The sequence below is a fragment of the Grampus griseus genome (assembly GCF_964374135.1).
Source record: "Grampus griseus genome assembly, chromosome: 7".
Classification (NCBI taxonomy): domain Eukaryota; kingdom Metazoa; phylum Chordata; class Mammalia; order Artiodactyla; family Delphinidae; genus Grampus; species Grampus griseus.
In genome coordinates, this window is record NC_139001.1 from 42,787,683 (window position 1) to 42,803,586 (window position 15,904).

Consider the following 15,904-nt stretch of genomic DNA (forward strand, 5'->3'; position numbering starts at 1 on the left):
ACAGTCTATGGCTGTGAATAGCTGGAGGTACGCTTCCAGAACGGGACTATGAAATACACACAAGCAGATTAGAAACCAGAGGCAAAGCTTCACAATTACAACACAACCTAAGGAGTAAGTCTGAGCTAAAGTAAATTTCCCCTCAATTTTTATAAGTTCTTGTATGAATTCTGTATTTCATATCCACACACAGTTAATCAATGGTCATTTACTGCAAACTTCACACAGTTGGAGAAGCTATTAACACAGGAGCATGCAACAGACCGGCACTGCAAACAGTTCATACTTACTGCATTCTGGTGCACAAAGGGACAGATTACACAAAATGCAGTCAGTTCTCAATTTGCAATAAACTTCTAAAAGTAAACACTCATTGACAGTTATTCATCGGTGCAAATGACAGATTTTATCATCCAGGCTGTATTTCTTTTTTTTTCTTTATTTTTTTGGCTGTGCCCCACAGCTTGTGGGATCTTAGTTTCTCGACCAGAGATTGAACCCAGACCCTCGGCAGTGAAAGTGTGGAGTCCTAACCGCTGGACCACCAGGGAATTCCCCAGGCTATATTTCTGACTTGCACAAAACTTTAGATCGAGACACGTGTCCCATCATCTCAAAAGACAGGAACACGATACCTACGTGTGGTATCTGAATTGGGGTTCTGCTAGGTGAGAGCTATTCAGGATAAAAAACAGTCTGACTGAAATAATATACCATATAACTCGCTGGAAGTCCTAAGGCTTCAGAATCAAATACTTCTAATGCTAAATTATCAGGAAAATAAAATGTGTCTGACACATCCACCCAAAGACTCAGGAACAAAGGCAGCTGGCAGGTCACCGAAAGAGTGAAGAGATTCAGCAAGATCCAGGGCATCCCCCTTTCTCACCACAGCGACCCACGCCTGTGCTGCATGGGCTGTATCCCCCCTTCAAACACAAAAGAGGGAAATGAGAGTGTTCTGAAGACAGCCTAAGAACAAAAACTTGACTCTCTGACCTGATCCTGCTGCTTAAAGAGCAAAAACCAAAATCAACAGCACAATCATTAAGGCCCAAACCAGCTGACTTCCCCACAGAAATACCTCAGTCTCTACTGCAAACCTACCTCACAGCCCCCAAATATGTCATGAATCGTCAGAGCGATTCATTATTGCTGAAAATGAAGGCAATCACATTTCCTCTGATTAACGTTTAAGTTGTTGATAGTGTCCAAATGTTTGGGAAATGAGACTTCACAAATCGTTAAAAATAAATTGCAAAAATTTATAATTTGCAGAAAATTAAGGAAATGTCTGGTGACAGTCCATAAACTGCAACCTGCACAGGTCCAATTTCTTCATTTATACAGGCATTAAATATCACGCGGTTTTCCCACTCCCCTTTATAAAACAGCTAAACTGGGTCTAGGAACCGTCACTTGAATATGAAGGCACCAAAGCAACTTGATATTTGGGTGCTTTTTTGGTTTGTCAAGAACTCTATGGGTGGCTAGCAATCCCCGAGCCGGGCTCGCTCTTGCACACAGCAGTCCCATGAATCAAAGTCTCCAAAGGAGGGCTTCCCTGGTGGCGCAGTGGTTGAGAGTCTGCCTGCCAGTGCAGGGAACACGGGTTCATGCCCCGGTCCGGGAAGATCCCACATGCCGCGGAGCGGCTGGGCCCGTAAGCCATGGCTGCTGAGCCTGCGCGTCCGGAGCCTGTGCTCCGCAACGGGAGAGGTCCGCGTACCGCAAAAAAAAAAAAAAAGTCTCCAAAGGAGGAAGTAGGCAGGAGCTGAGTGCTCCCATGAATGACTCACCTCCTCTCCCTCCAGTCTGCTACCCATGCTCCATGCATGGAATTTTTCTCCACTGTCTAAAGAACATTTATCCCTCAAGACTGAGGGATAAACTCATACTCCCAATAAAGTTCATAACTAGTTTATACCCTTAAGTGTCCACCATGAGCTTTCCACTTGGAGTGATTTTGAAAGAGGGATCAAAAGTACTGGCCTGTTACCATATTCGTATATTCTCAGCAAAGAAGGCTAATGACATCTTACGCTCTTTAAGAGAGATATTTAAACCTTATACTCTTTAAAAATAATGTATATTGAAAGGAAGATGTAAAATAAAGGAGGCAGCTCCATCACCGCCATCATTAGGATGGTGGATGGGAAGGAATTTGCAGGTGAATATCATGTAGGAAACGGGTGGGGCGGGGTGTGGCAGTTCAAACACTAAGATCGTGACTTATTTCAGCAAAAAGTACTATTAATTACATACTTAACTGATGTTTCTCATAGCTCAACACTTTCGTCTGAGGTCAAATTTTGGATATAACAAGTTGGGTGGGGGGGTTCCATATTTTACATACAATGTAAAATACATAATATTTTATTTAATGTATTGTGTCTGTTGCATAATAAATGAAATGGTACATTTATCCAAAAGTTATAAAACTTTGTAACAGCACTGTTTCAGAGGAGGTGGGCTATATTACTGCTTTAAAATGTGCTGTTGGTCTTAGCAAAGATTTACTCGGTGGAAAGCCCTTGGGCAGTCCCCATTTATAATGCTGTTCCTACAGAAAAATACAGTGCAATTAACAATCCATTTTTAAAAATTCACAATTTCAAGAAATGGGCCCCAAAACAGGAACCACTATTTTTTTTTTTTTTTTTTAAGAAAGTAAACTTAAAAAAAATAATCCTCGGGCTTCCCTGGTGGCGCAGTGGTTGAGAGTCCGCCTGCCGATGCAGGGGACATGGGTTCGTGCCCCGGTCCGGGAAGATCCCATAGGCTGCGGAGCGGCTGGGCCCGTGAGCCATGGCCGCTGATCCTGCATGTCCGGAGCCTGTGCTCCGCAGCGGGAGAGGCCACAACAGTGAAAGGCCCACGTACCGCAAAAAAAAAAAAAAAAAAAAAATCCTCAAAATCAGAGAAAAACATTTAATATTAAATATTTTCCTTTTAAGACAGTCACAAAATTGAATGACTGGCTGAAGTTACAAAAAACTTTCCTTTAAATATGTAACATTTTTCTTCTAGGTACATACTCAATTATGGTCAATTTTAGAAAAATATCAATACCATTATAGTGCTCTTAAATATTTTTAAATAGCCTTTGATTTAAAAAGTTAAAGCAACAACACTGATGAACGAGCATATACATCTTATGAACCATATTAATTCTCACCATTTTCGTTCTAAAATCTACTTTAAATTGTCTCCTTTCTCTTCAACTACAAGTTCTCTAGCAAATAAAGGACAAAATTAAAGGCAAAAAACTGGAACAAAAAGTGTTGCCTGTAACTAGAATCAATTTTCTTTTAAAACAATATTTTAGAAAACGAATCCTATCATCATGAGACGAACCTACCAGTTGGTCTTACACTGACCCTTCCCCAACTAATAGATTGTTTTATTTGAAACAATCGTTGCACCTTGCCTATCACACCCTTACTGTATATGGCCACTTTCAACGAGGTTGTAAGGGCAAGATGAATAAGAGTGCCTGAATCCAAATAACTAGCATTTGGCCTGTACAAAACTAGCTCGATCATACGAAAAGTGAAATACTCAGCCACTGCTGTCCTGCTTTGGTCTACAGCACACTAATAGGTTTCCCCAGTAAACCACCTATCCATTCTAAGACCTATCAGATAAGTACTTAGAAAAAAGTTGAATCAGATTGCCCAACACCGTTTTGAATTTAATCTCATTTTTTAAAAGAATAGCACTTGTTATTTCATGGAGATGCTATAAATATTCCTCAGAGATCTAAGGCCATGTTTGCAGTTATAAGAATATCCAAACTGAATTGTGTAGAACTGGGAGTATCTGGATTATAATTCTCTGCCTTTGCAAAACTAGATATGTTCTACCAGGATTCATAGCTAGATTTTTCTCCTCAATGAACTTTAATTCACTTTCACCTTATTTTCGGTATCAATGTTCCACTCTAATCTGTTTTCCAAACTGACATCAGATTACACGCGGCCAGCAAGGCAGAGCTATTCACCCAGCTGGCACTGGAATGTTTTGCAGTCAAATGCATGTGTCATCATCCCATGGTTTAATGCATCAGTTTCCCTCTTCCGTTTAGAGAGAGACGAAAGTAAATGAAAGGTTTTCACCAGCTCAGCTGAAAAACGTTCTCATGGGAACTGTCAGTCGGGTCAAGAGGCAGAATTAGAAACATTCAAAAAAATTTCTTCTGGTGTCCTGTCCCATTTTTAAAGTGATGCCCAGGGCTCTCCAAAAGGCAGGATCTTAATTCCTGCCGTCAATTTTCGCTGAAGAAGAAAGGCAGAATTTTCTCTATGATCTATCAGTTTATTTTCACTTGAGTGGACAATATCATAGAAATTTTCATTTTTGCACTGATTTGAATACCTCCTCTTGAGTCACACTCTGAGCCCTTGCACTTCAGCTTATGGTACTTTTAAGTCCTTAATTATATGCGTTCCTAATGTTCAACCCTACGAGCTTTGACATTTCCATGTGTTCCAATTTTGCTGAGAATCCAGGAAAATGTATGATAGCATCTGGGGTATTTATGTGAATAAATTAAAAGAAAAAAAACCTTTCTACTTCTGTATCAAAAAGCAGGTAAAAGTATCTTAAAAGTGCCCAACCAAATCTCTACTCTGCCTTCCCCCCAAATAAGTTTATTTATAAAATAAATAATACATAAATAGATTATTGAAAATCAAGATGTTTGGAAGATTAACTGAGGAGGTTTAGACAGGAAAATGGAGAGAACAGTTAACTATCATGAAAAACAAATCCGAATTCTCGCAAGAAACTGGGGAAAAAGAACCCCAAAGCATTTATTGCATGGAGAAGGAAAACTAACTTCTAAAGATTTTATGGCCATCATAAGATTTGCTGTAGACATATGAATGGTTGGATTTGGCCTTGGCTGAAAGGTCTGCTTAAAAAGAGTAAAAATGTAACCTGCTTGGTTTTAGGAATATTACATATACACAGATTAGGTTTAGGTTAAGATGAAGTGTGGGTGATGTAGGATGTTTTACAAGGGCATCTCATGCAGAGGTCAAACGGCAAGAACACCACATATGTTTGGAATTTACAGTTCACGCTGAAGATTCCCATTTACAAGAGCAGCTGGTCTCAACCTTGACGGCACACTGGAACTACCTGGGAGCTTTAAAATACCGCCGCTCTGGCTGCACATCCTGAGGTTCTGATTTATCGGTCTGGGGTGTGGCCCAGACAGCTGAATTTTCAAAAGTTCCCCAGGTGATTCCAACATGCAGCTAAGTTTGAGAAGTACTGAACTGGAGTGTATTCTTCTGAAGAAAGGAGGAAGACTGTTTAGAAACATAATGCAAGCATTTTCATGAAGTCCATAACTGTAACAAGGTTGAGAAAAATGGTGATATAACTTGCAGAAGGAAAGGATGTTCAGAAAGACACATTTGTAGAGAAACTTGAATTAACCATAAGTGAAAAATATTCCTGGATTGCTAAAGGGTGTTTCGCTTAGTGCAGGTTACAGGATGTTTCCACTTGGAACATCTAAATTCTGTTCTGATTAGGTCTGTAGCAAACACTTTTTAAAAGTAATCTAGTTTCCTGATTAGAGCTTCCTACCAAATAGGATGTGTCCTCAGCTAGCAACAGAACCACCATCTTAGGTCCAAGACCATAAGCTCCATGCAGGCAAGGAACATCTTTGCCTTGCTTACCACTGGCATCTGGCTCACAGTAGGCACTGAATAAATACTGGGGAAATGACTCCCTCACTTATACATGGTCAAATTGCTCATGAGGTTTAACTCAGTTCCCTGAGGGCTGTGCGTGTCTCTTTTCCCATGGCTAATTAGATCTTACTGGAAGATGAAGCCAAGCCAATGTCCCATCATGACCCATTACCCTATAAAAAAAGAAAAAGTTTCCGGGCTTCCCTGGTGGCGCAGTGGTTGAGAGTCCGCCTGCCGATGCAGGGGACACGGGTTCGTGCCCCGGTCCGGGAAGATCCCACATGCTGCGGAGCGGCTGGGCCCGTGAGCCATGGCCGCTGAGCCTGCGCGTCTGGAGCCTGTGCTCCACAATGGGAGAGGCCACAACAGTGAGAGGCCCGCGTACCGCAAAAAAAAAAAAAAAAAAAGTTTCCATGTATTGTGACATGATATTAAGCACCTGCCCATTGACAAGGATCAACACATTTTTTTCTGGCAAAATAAAAATAAAATCAGTTTCTTTGATTTTAGAAATATCATTGAATACATCTCCCCCCCCCCCGGCAACTTTCTAGTGAGATCTCTGCTTTTGCCCTATTCATGAAACACCTAAATAAAGATCAGCAATGTGCCAGGTAAGAAATCTCTTTCCCTGCCAACTGTAAAGAATGACTTTAGCATTTAGTGCCCATTTAGTGACAGTAACCTGAGGTCTTGCTAGAAAGAAACTAATTTTAGCACCATGACTTCTGAGTCTACTCCAGCAATCCTCCTAACTCACAAATCTCAAATTCTTCCTCTTACCAAGGGACTGGAAGCTTTCCTTTCCAGAGTCTGCTAAAGGGACACCAATATAAGCAGACATTGTGCTGAAGGGGAGTTTTCCAGGGCAGCCCGAAGCACAAGTGTCCCGCACACTCTGCTACCAGCACACAGATGAACTCCGGGAAGGCTCCCCGTGCTGCCCAGGAGCTTAGAATGATGCCAAAGGTGCAGAAATAGGGAGCATCAGAGACTTAAAGCATTTGGTTTTTTTCCTTATTTCCAGATACCGGGAACCATGTGAGTTTGGGGAGAAAAGTGAGGAAAAGCCCTGTAGAAGACCTTTTATTATTTATCAAGGAGGTCTAAGCTTTAGATTCTGAGTCTGACATTTAGTAGCCATGTAACCTTGAGATAGTTACTTGACCTTCAAAGCCTCACTTCTTCTATAAAATAAAAATAATAATAGCAGCTAATTCATGAGACTGTGATGGCAATTAAATCAGACAACATACATAACACCACAATCCTTGCATATAGTCAGCCCTCAATAATTATTTACCACTAGCTATTAAATATGGGACATGATAAAGCAAGGCACAGGCGCTATCCCCAAAACAAATGTTCTAAGAAAAAGGCATTTACTAGAAAGGCCTGGCTGAGCTGCAGGGAATGGGCTGATGTTTTTTCTATGACTCTGTGAACCTGATAACTTGAAACATGTCAATCCTTTGGGTGGTCATTCTGGGTAGGGCCTGGTTGTTTAAAGGAATTCACAAATTACTTACGGGGAGAGTTAAGAAAGGAGAAGCCTGATCTACTCGTTATTTTCCTGAACCAAACTGAAGTACCACTGCTAAAAGTGAGAATAAGAGTTTTAAAAGCTCCTTAAAACGGCTTCTAAATGTCAGAGTTAGCAAGGGGGTGAACAGGAAATTCTAATATAAGTCTACAATGTTTAAATATTTAACTTGAAATAAGCATGGAGTCTTTTTTAAAATTTCATTATGAACCTCAGCAGAAATTTTTTTTCAAGCTTTGCAGCAGAACTCATAAGATCACAGTTGTATGACACCTGGATAAGACCCAACAAATCATCTAATACAGAACCTCTCTGCCTGAGTCCAACAGAGGTGAAGTGACCAGCTCTGGCCAGGCCATAAGCTCTGGTTCTCCCAACTCCTGGCTTTTTTCATGGCACCAGCCTACTTCACTTTCAAGCAACCTACAAATGAACAAATGACTACAGACATAATGTCCGTATACCTTGTTGGAAATTTCACAGTAAGAATTTTGAATCTGCATTCTAAAAGTCAAGTACTAATACAAGGAAGTCTTTTTAAATAGCCCTGTCTCCAAAATGCTGGATCTCAGCACTTAAAACACACACACACACACACACACACACACTTTGTTACATCTTTACAAAAGTTATTTGTAGATTCAAACATTTAATTATATTAAATGTTGTCTATAGAATGCATGATTTAATCTCCAAACTGTTCTACATTAACAAAGATAATACCAAAAAAAAAAAAAAAAAAAAGCAGCTCACCTCAAAAATTTCGAAGCCATAAATGTCCAAAACACCCATGACCTTCTTTCTCACTTTTGTTTGTGCCTTAAAAATAGTTTCAAATTGAAGGGTTAACTTAAGCATGAAATATAACACTAAAAGCATACCAAGGAATATAGACATATATTACAAGTTAATTGTGTTTCAGACCTAGAAGAATATAATTTAGTTGTTTTTAAATGTATGAGAGAGGACGCTGGTATGGAATCTTCCAGAAATCTTAATAGATGACTTATTTAAAGAAGGCATGACTAAGGCCTTCTTTATTAGATGCTTAATTATAAAAAAGAGATCACTGAATCTTATAACAGGTAGGGTCTTTCAAAATCCCCTAGTCCAATACCCTCATTTACTGAAGAACATATTAGTAGCTAGAGAGATGAAGTGACCTCTTCAGCCAAGTGTGTACAACTAGTTAGTAGATCAGTCACAACCAGGACCTGGGATGCTGTCTCTCACAGTTACTCTGCAAATACCATTGAACTATTCACCAGTGAGATTTCTTATAACACACACGGCAAAACAAAATAGGTAGAATCACTGACAAATTTCAACCCTAAACAAGGTAAATTCTTTTCAAGGAACAATCTCTGTAAGTGGTAATCAATTACCTGATTATAAAATTAAAGTATCTTTAATGTGTATACTCTGAATACCATTTATTATAACTGAGTTATTTGTTTATAGAGATTCAGTACCTTAATGCTTTCATTGATTCGATTTACCAACCATGAAAACAACCTGCTGTAGAGGTTTTTAGCCAGAGCATCACGGGCATAATAAGCCTATTAAAAAGAAAAAGAAAAACGCAATATCTGCAATTACCACAATGCTTAATTTCAATAAAATAATGAAGTTTTTAAAAAGATACCGAAAGCTCTTTTATTTCAAATTTCTTTTCAAGAGCGTTTTTATTGTACTGTGGATGAACAGTCAAGCCATTAAGAAAATTGGGCAAATTGTTTATACCCAGTTATTATACTTTTCCACATCCCAGGAAATTAATTTTAAATATTGCAAAAGCTTTCACCACAAAGATATTAATCTCAATGTTATGGAACAGAGAAAAATCACAGGCAATTTAGAAGTCCAACAACAGGGGCAGAGTAAAATAAATAAAGAAGCACCTATTGGGCGGGAAGTTACACAGTCACCACAGAATGATAGTTATAAAAATTAGATAATGAAATGAAAAAAATCCTTGTTATGTTTTGTGACAATAAAAAATTATATATTTATTATAATAACAACTATTTTCTTTAAGCTACTACATGTAGGAAACTCAAAAGGATATACATTAAAATGGTTTTGACTGATGGGACCTGTAAATATTTTTCATCATTCAATCTTCTGAGCATTCAAAAAAAATCTTTTGTAATAAGCAGTAAAACAATACATTGTTGGATAATACTTTGTATAATAAAAATAAAGTCCTTTTACTTGCTTATCTATTTGTTTGAAGGCTGTTCATAGCTACTTGACAAAGAAGAGGTAGAAGACATATATGTCTCTCTGACCTTGACTTAGAGTGCAAAGGCTGGAGAAAAGTTGGGTTTGGTCAGGAGAACCTAATAGCCCTTAAACATATTGGGTGCCGAGGGTGTGCAGGAAGTACTAATTATATGTCTGAAACCAGTGCTCCGGGGGAGGCCTGGAGATGGGCAGCAGCAGCCTGAGAAGTAACGGGCCCCAGGGGAGGAAAGAAGAGGTTTTGCTGCTGTCTTCAACACTGGACATATGTGTGTGTTTCATTGCTTATAAGTAGAAAGTTGGGCATTACAGTTAAAGTAAACCATTATATTTTTATTTTATAAAGAACACAATTTACTGGATTATGTGAAAATTCTTTCTCTGCAATTCTTCCTAAATGAAGTGTAACAATTTAAAAAACAGATTCACTCCCTGTTGCAGGCAATGTACTGCAGCTGGAAAGAGAGTACCTTTTCCCTTCATCTGATACTTCCGTGCTAATCCCAAACCTTGCTCGCTAAGTCTCAGGCAGCTACTCCAATGAAGGTTAGAAAATCCACCCAGAAGTTGGTAAAAAATAGAGCCTGACTGTCCAATGCTAAACATGGACATGGAGGGGGGTGGGAGGGTGGGTAAATAATTCCACAGCAGAAAATGTATGTAAAATGCTGACACAAAGAAAGAAGCCTTAATTAAGATGGATATCCTTTCTCCAATACCCTTTCTTCTAGTTTTTATTTTCTTGAAATAGAACATTTAAGTGCCTAGAGCAGTACCTGGCACATAGTAAGTCTACAGGTATGCTTATAATTATGATTTTTGAAGTATCCTCATTCTCTACTACTGCCTCATGAGCCTAAATAATTCTTTCTTAATCCTTTCCCTTTTCTTCTTGTAAATTCAAGTTATCTCCAAACACTACTTATTTGTAAACAGACCCTATTTCATCATCACGTCATCCACCCTTCTTACTTGTGTGCTATCTGCTTCCAACAAACCACCATTTCAGTATGCAACTGAACTAACAGTGACCACTTATTCTGGTAAATGGCTTTATAATTTTTAAAGTGTATCCACAGACAATATTAATCTTCCTTGCTTTCCTTCAAATACTTATTCCAGAAGTCTCAAATTCAGATGCTTTCAGGGACTGAACAACAGAAATGAACGGGAAATAGTGGGATCTCTGGGGGCTGGAGACTGCATTCCAGGTTAAAGGCACTCAAATTCAAAATTTAAAAAGCAAGCTAACAAAACAGAAAAAACAAAAAACTACCCTTTCCTCAAATATTCATCAAATAAAATATGCCTATTGAGCTACATCTGGCTGCAGGGGCTGTCACTTGGCTACCTGTAACTTCTTGAGTCTGATTCGTGCCACCTCATCTCCACAATAATATCCTCCAAAGTAAGGGCAGGAAGGGTTACTCCCATTTAAGGATCACGGACAAGGTGCGTAGAAATGAGGGAAGACACCGAGGATGCTGACTTGCCATCTCAGATTCTAAGCACAAATGAAAAGACTGAGTTTCTGCAGCTGATGAAGCTCTTAGAGAAAGATCCCAGGTGGAATTGCTTCCGTGATGACCACTCTCAGGCAAGCCCAGGTCAGTATGGTAACTGGAGACACGGAGATGCACACATGTGGGGTCCGCCCTCCGGGAGCTTACAGCAGAATGCGGGAGGTCAAACCAAGGAGTCAAACAATCAAAGGGCAGGTTCCAAGGGAGTTTGCAGGAGAAAAAGGAGTTCAGAGAAGGAAGACTCTGGGGCCTATGTGATCAAGGAAGGCTTTCTGGATGAGGTGCAATTAAAGGACCATTTAGACAGCAGAAGGAATTAGCAATGACATGAGCAGCACGGGGGATAAGCAAAGGGTTAGGGCTAGGTAAAATAAGGTAACAATAAGCATGGCATTTAGAGAACCAGCAGGGAATCAACTGAGAAAAGTCATTTTGGGTCAGATGACAGAGGACCTTGGAAGCCAAGGAGGGAGTATGTGGTAGAAGCTGAATAGTAACTCTGCCTGGAGTTTCTGTTATTTCAATATTAGTCATTCTATCTGGGGAAAGATCTAAATGCCTTGAGGAAAATGAGGCATGGGGCAATAAAGATGATAATGGGGCCCAAGAATTGAAGCTATGAGGAAAAGTTAATAGAACAAATCACATCTCGTAGAATCAAAATCTTCTAGGCAATAAGATCGGTAGAAACAAATACTCTGAACCCTACATTAAAAAAAAAAAACTTGAAAAAGGAGCTGAATAATCAAAGATCTGAAGCCAAACTCTTTTATGCCAAAGGTTAAAAGAATGTGGAAAAGTTTTACCGAGTGATGCAAGGTGACTCAAGCTTACCAAAGTAAGAGGCACCTGGGCCTGGTTTCTGTAGAGGATGATTAAAAAGCAAGAGTAAAACACACAATAAAAACAGACAAAAATATATCCATGTACATATCCCATATATATCCACATATATTCCATATATGTATGAAATATTCCTAAAGGGCCTCTTAGATGTTTTCTCATCGCATCACTATGTACTTCACAATCTCCACTCTGGCTACTGAAATGTTCTCAAAATGTGACTTCCGGATGGACCACCGTGGCAGCAGCATCACCTCTGAACTTGTCAGAAATGCCAGTTCTTCGGGCCTACCACAAACCTACTGAACCAAACACTCTGGGGGTATGGCCTGCAAACCGTGTTTAAGAAACCCTCCAGGTGATTCCGATGCACCCTCAAGTTTGAGAACCACTGCTGCAGACGCGCCACTTGGACACCAAACGTAACCTTTCCAGCCACGTTGCTTTGAATCCTCTTCACATATCTAAAGCCATAGCCAAGCCTGATCAACCCTCTTCCTGATATGTACTCCAAACCTGGCTCCTCTCACTGTTTTCTTTTTGAAATGCTGTTTCACCCATTCTTTATACATCTAAATCCTTCAAAGTCTGGCTCAGAAACTATTTTCTGCGAAAGTCCTTTTTAATCCCTTACGTCCCTACTAACAGTCTACGGGGGGGCTTGTGCTGTGCAGGCTCTCAACAAACTTTCCTTGATGAGGTAAGTGACTCACCATCTGACTTTGAGTGAGTGAGGGGGACGGGGACAGACGTGACGGCAGTAGTAGTAACTTAGAAAGAAGGACACATGACAGTTATAGCTAGAAACTTTATGTATACATCAAACTAACATATGCATAAAGGTACAGTATTTCCATAACCCAAATCCCTCACCTAAAATAAGAAATCAAAGTTGAAAGAAAGTTAAAGGTGTGTAGGCATTCTTGGGTTACTAGGAAAGACTAGGCCAGAGCAGTAGAGAGGAAGATTAAACCCAATCTACTGTCTTAAGCTTAAGGCTACTTGCAAGGAGGATGAGAATACAGTTGGACAAAATAGGCCTGAGTGGGAAAAGTCCGGAATTAGTCATTTAATTCTAGGCCAGATGAGCACTGACTGGTGGGACAATGTCTAAACCATAGAACAAAGGGTTTACACTGAAAGGGTCTCCACAAGCTCCTAGGTATACATGCATGCATGTATACACCTGTTCATCCATTTTGAACCAAAGGAGAGAAGACACAAGCAACTCAGATTTGTGTCTTAGAAAGATTTCATTGGCCTAAGTGTGGAGGCTGGAGGGGGAACAGTCAGAAAGGCAGCGAAGCCAGGTTGGCCTCTTGACCACAGCCAGCTTCCCCCACTGCCTTCTGCAAATCAGTAAGTGGCAATTCCATTTTCCTAGTTGCTTGGGCCAAAAATGTTGAGGGTCATCCTTGACTCTTCTCTTTCTTTCATATCACACATATCGAGGCATCAGCAAGTCCTGTTGTCTCCACTTTCAAAACATATCCAGAGGTGACCACTTCTTGTTCCACTGCCACCACCTGGTTCAAAAGCCACCATCATCTCTGGGTTAGCACACAACTGTGTGCTCCCCTGTGCTATGAATGTCTGTGTCCTCTCACCCCCAAACCCATATTGTTGAAGCCCTACTCCCTAATGCAGTGGTATTTGGAGGTGGAGCCTTTAGATTTAGATTAGATTAGATTTAGATGTGGTCATGAGGGTGAAGTCCCCATGATGGGACTGGTACCCTTATAAAGGGATGAAGACATCAAAGCTCACTTGCTTGCTCTCTCTCTCTGCCATGTGAGGACACAGTAAGAAGGGAGCTGTCTGTAAATCAAGAAGACGGCCCTTACCAACAATTCGACCCTGTTGGCACCCTGATCCCAGGCATCTAGCCTCCAGAACTGAGAGAAATAAATGTTTTTTTGCTTAAGCCACCCAGTCTACGGTACGCTGTTATAGCAGCCAAAGTGACTAAGATGCCCGTCTGTCCCCTACACTCTGCTCTCTACGTTGCAGCCAGAATGACTCCTTAAAATACAATGCAACTTCCGGGAAGATGGCGGAAGAGTAAGACGCGGAGATCACCTTCCTCTCCACAGATACACCAGAAATACATCTACGCGTGGAACAACTCCTACGGAGCACCTACTGAACGCTGGCAGAAGACCTCAGACCTCCCAAAAGGCAAGGAACCCCCCACGTACCTGGTTAGGGCAAAAGAAAAAACTAAACAGAGACAAAAGGATAGGGACGGGTCCTGCACCAGCGGAAGAGAGCTGTGAAGGAGGAAAAGTGTCCACACACTAGGAAGCCCCTTCGCGGGTGGAGACTTCGGGAGGCGGAGTGGGGGAGCTTGGGAGCCGCGGAGGAGAGCACAGCAACAGGGGTGCGGAGGGCAAAGCGGACAGATTCCAGCGCAGAGGATCGGGCCGACCGGCACTCACCAGCCGAGAGGCTTGTCTGCTCGCCCGCCGGGGCGGGCGGGACTGGGAGCTGAGGCTCCGGCTTTTGTCGGAGCGCCGGGAGAGGACTGGGGTTGGCGGCGTGAACACAGCCTGCAGGGCGTTGGTGCGCCTCGGCTGGCCGGGAGAGAGTCCGGGGAGGGGTCTGGACCTGCCGAAGAGGCAAGAGACTTTTACGTCCCTCTTTGTTTCCTGGTGCGCGAGGAGAGGGGATTAAGAACGCTGCTTGAGAGAGCTCCAGAGACGGGCGCGAGCCGCGGCTAAGAGTGCGGAGCCCAGAGACGGACATGGGACGCTAAGGCTGCTGCTGCCGCCGCCGCCAGGAGGCCTGTGTGCGAACACAGGTCACTAGCCACACGCCCTTCCGGGGAGCCTGTGCAGCCCGCCACTGCCAGGGTCCCGGGATCCAGGGACGGCTCCCCCGGGAGAGCGCACGGCGCGCCTCAGGCTGCAGCGTCACGCCGGCCTCTGCCGCTGCAGGCCCGCCCCGCACTCCGTGACCCTCCCTCCCCCCCCCCGGCCTGAGTGAGCCAGAGCCCCCGAATCAGCGGCTCCTTTAACCCCTTCCTGTCTGAGCAAAGAACAGACGCCCTCCGGCGACCTACACGCACAGGCGGGGCCAAATCCAAAGCTGAGCCCCTGGGAACTGTGAGAACAAAGAAGAGAAAGGGAAATCTCTCCCAGCAGCCTCAGAAGCAGCGGATTAAAGCTCTACAATCAACTTGATATACCCTGCATCTGTGGAATACCTGAATAGACAACGAATCATCCCAAATTAAGGAGCCCTGTGGATGAAAGGCTCTTGGTGCTGCAGCCAGGACTCAGTGCTGTGCCTCTGAGGTGGGAGAGCCAACTTCAGGACACTGGTCCACAAGAGGCCTCCCAGCTGCACATAATATCAAACAGCAAAAATCTCCGAGAGATCTCCATCTCAACGCCAGCACCCAGCTTCACTCAACGACCAGCAAGCTACAGTGCTGGACATCCTATGCCAAACAACTAGCAAGACAGGAACACAACCCCACCCATTAGCAGAGAGGCTGCCTAAAATCATAATAAGTCTACAGACACCCCAAAACACACCACCAGACGTGGACCTGCCCACCAGAAAGACAAGATCCAGCCTCATACACCAGAACACAGGCACTAGTACCCTCCACCAGGAAGCCTACACAACCCACTGAACCAACCTTAGCCACTGGGGACAGACACAAAAAACAAAAGGAACTACGAACCTTCAGCCTGCAAAAAAAAAAAGGAGACCCCAAACACAGTAAGATAAGCAAAATGAAAAGACAGAAAAACACACAGCAGATGAAGGAGCAAGATAAAAACCCACCAGACCTAACAAATGAAGAGGAAATAGGCAGTCTACCTGAAAAAGAATTCAGAATAATGATAGTAAGGTTGATCCGAAATCTTGGAGATAGAATGGACAATAGAATGGACAAATTGCAAGAATCAGTTAACAAGGACCTAGAAGAACTAAAGATGAAACAAGCAACGATGAACAACACAATAAATGAAATTAAAAGTACTCTAGATGGGATCAATAGCAGAATAACTGAGGCAGAAGAACGGATA

General features: G+C 42.1%; 1 protein-coding gene across 3 annotated transcripts in view; it reads right to left on the reverse strand.

The window, feature by feature from the left end:
- MYO1B (myosin IB) overlaps nt 1-15,904 on the reverse strand; it is a 189,582-nt gene that overhangs the window by 41,040 nt on the left and 132,638 nt on the right. For all 3 annotated transcript variants that reach the window (XM_082657745.1, XM_082657744.1, XM_082657746.1), the window contains 2 exons: nt 8,727-8,813; nt 8,008-8,073 (listed from right to left, as the gene is read on the reverse strand). In XM_082657745.1, the coding sequence (XP_082513871.1) occupies nt 8,008-8,073; nt 8,727-8,813 (153 nt within the window). The remainder of the gene's footprint in view (nt 1-8,007; nt 8,074-8,726; nt 8,814-15,904) is intronic.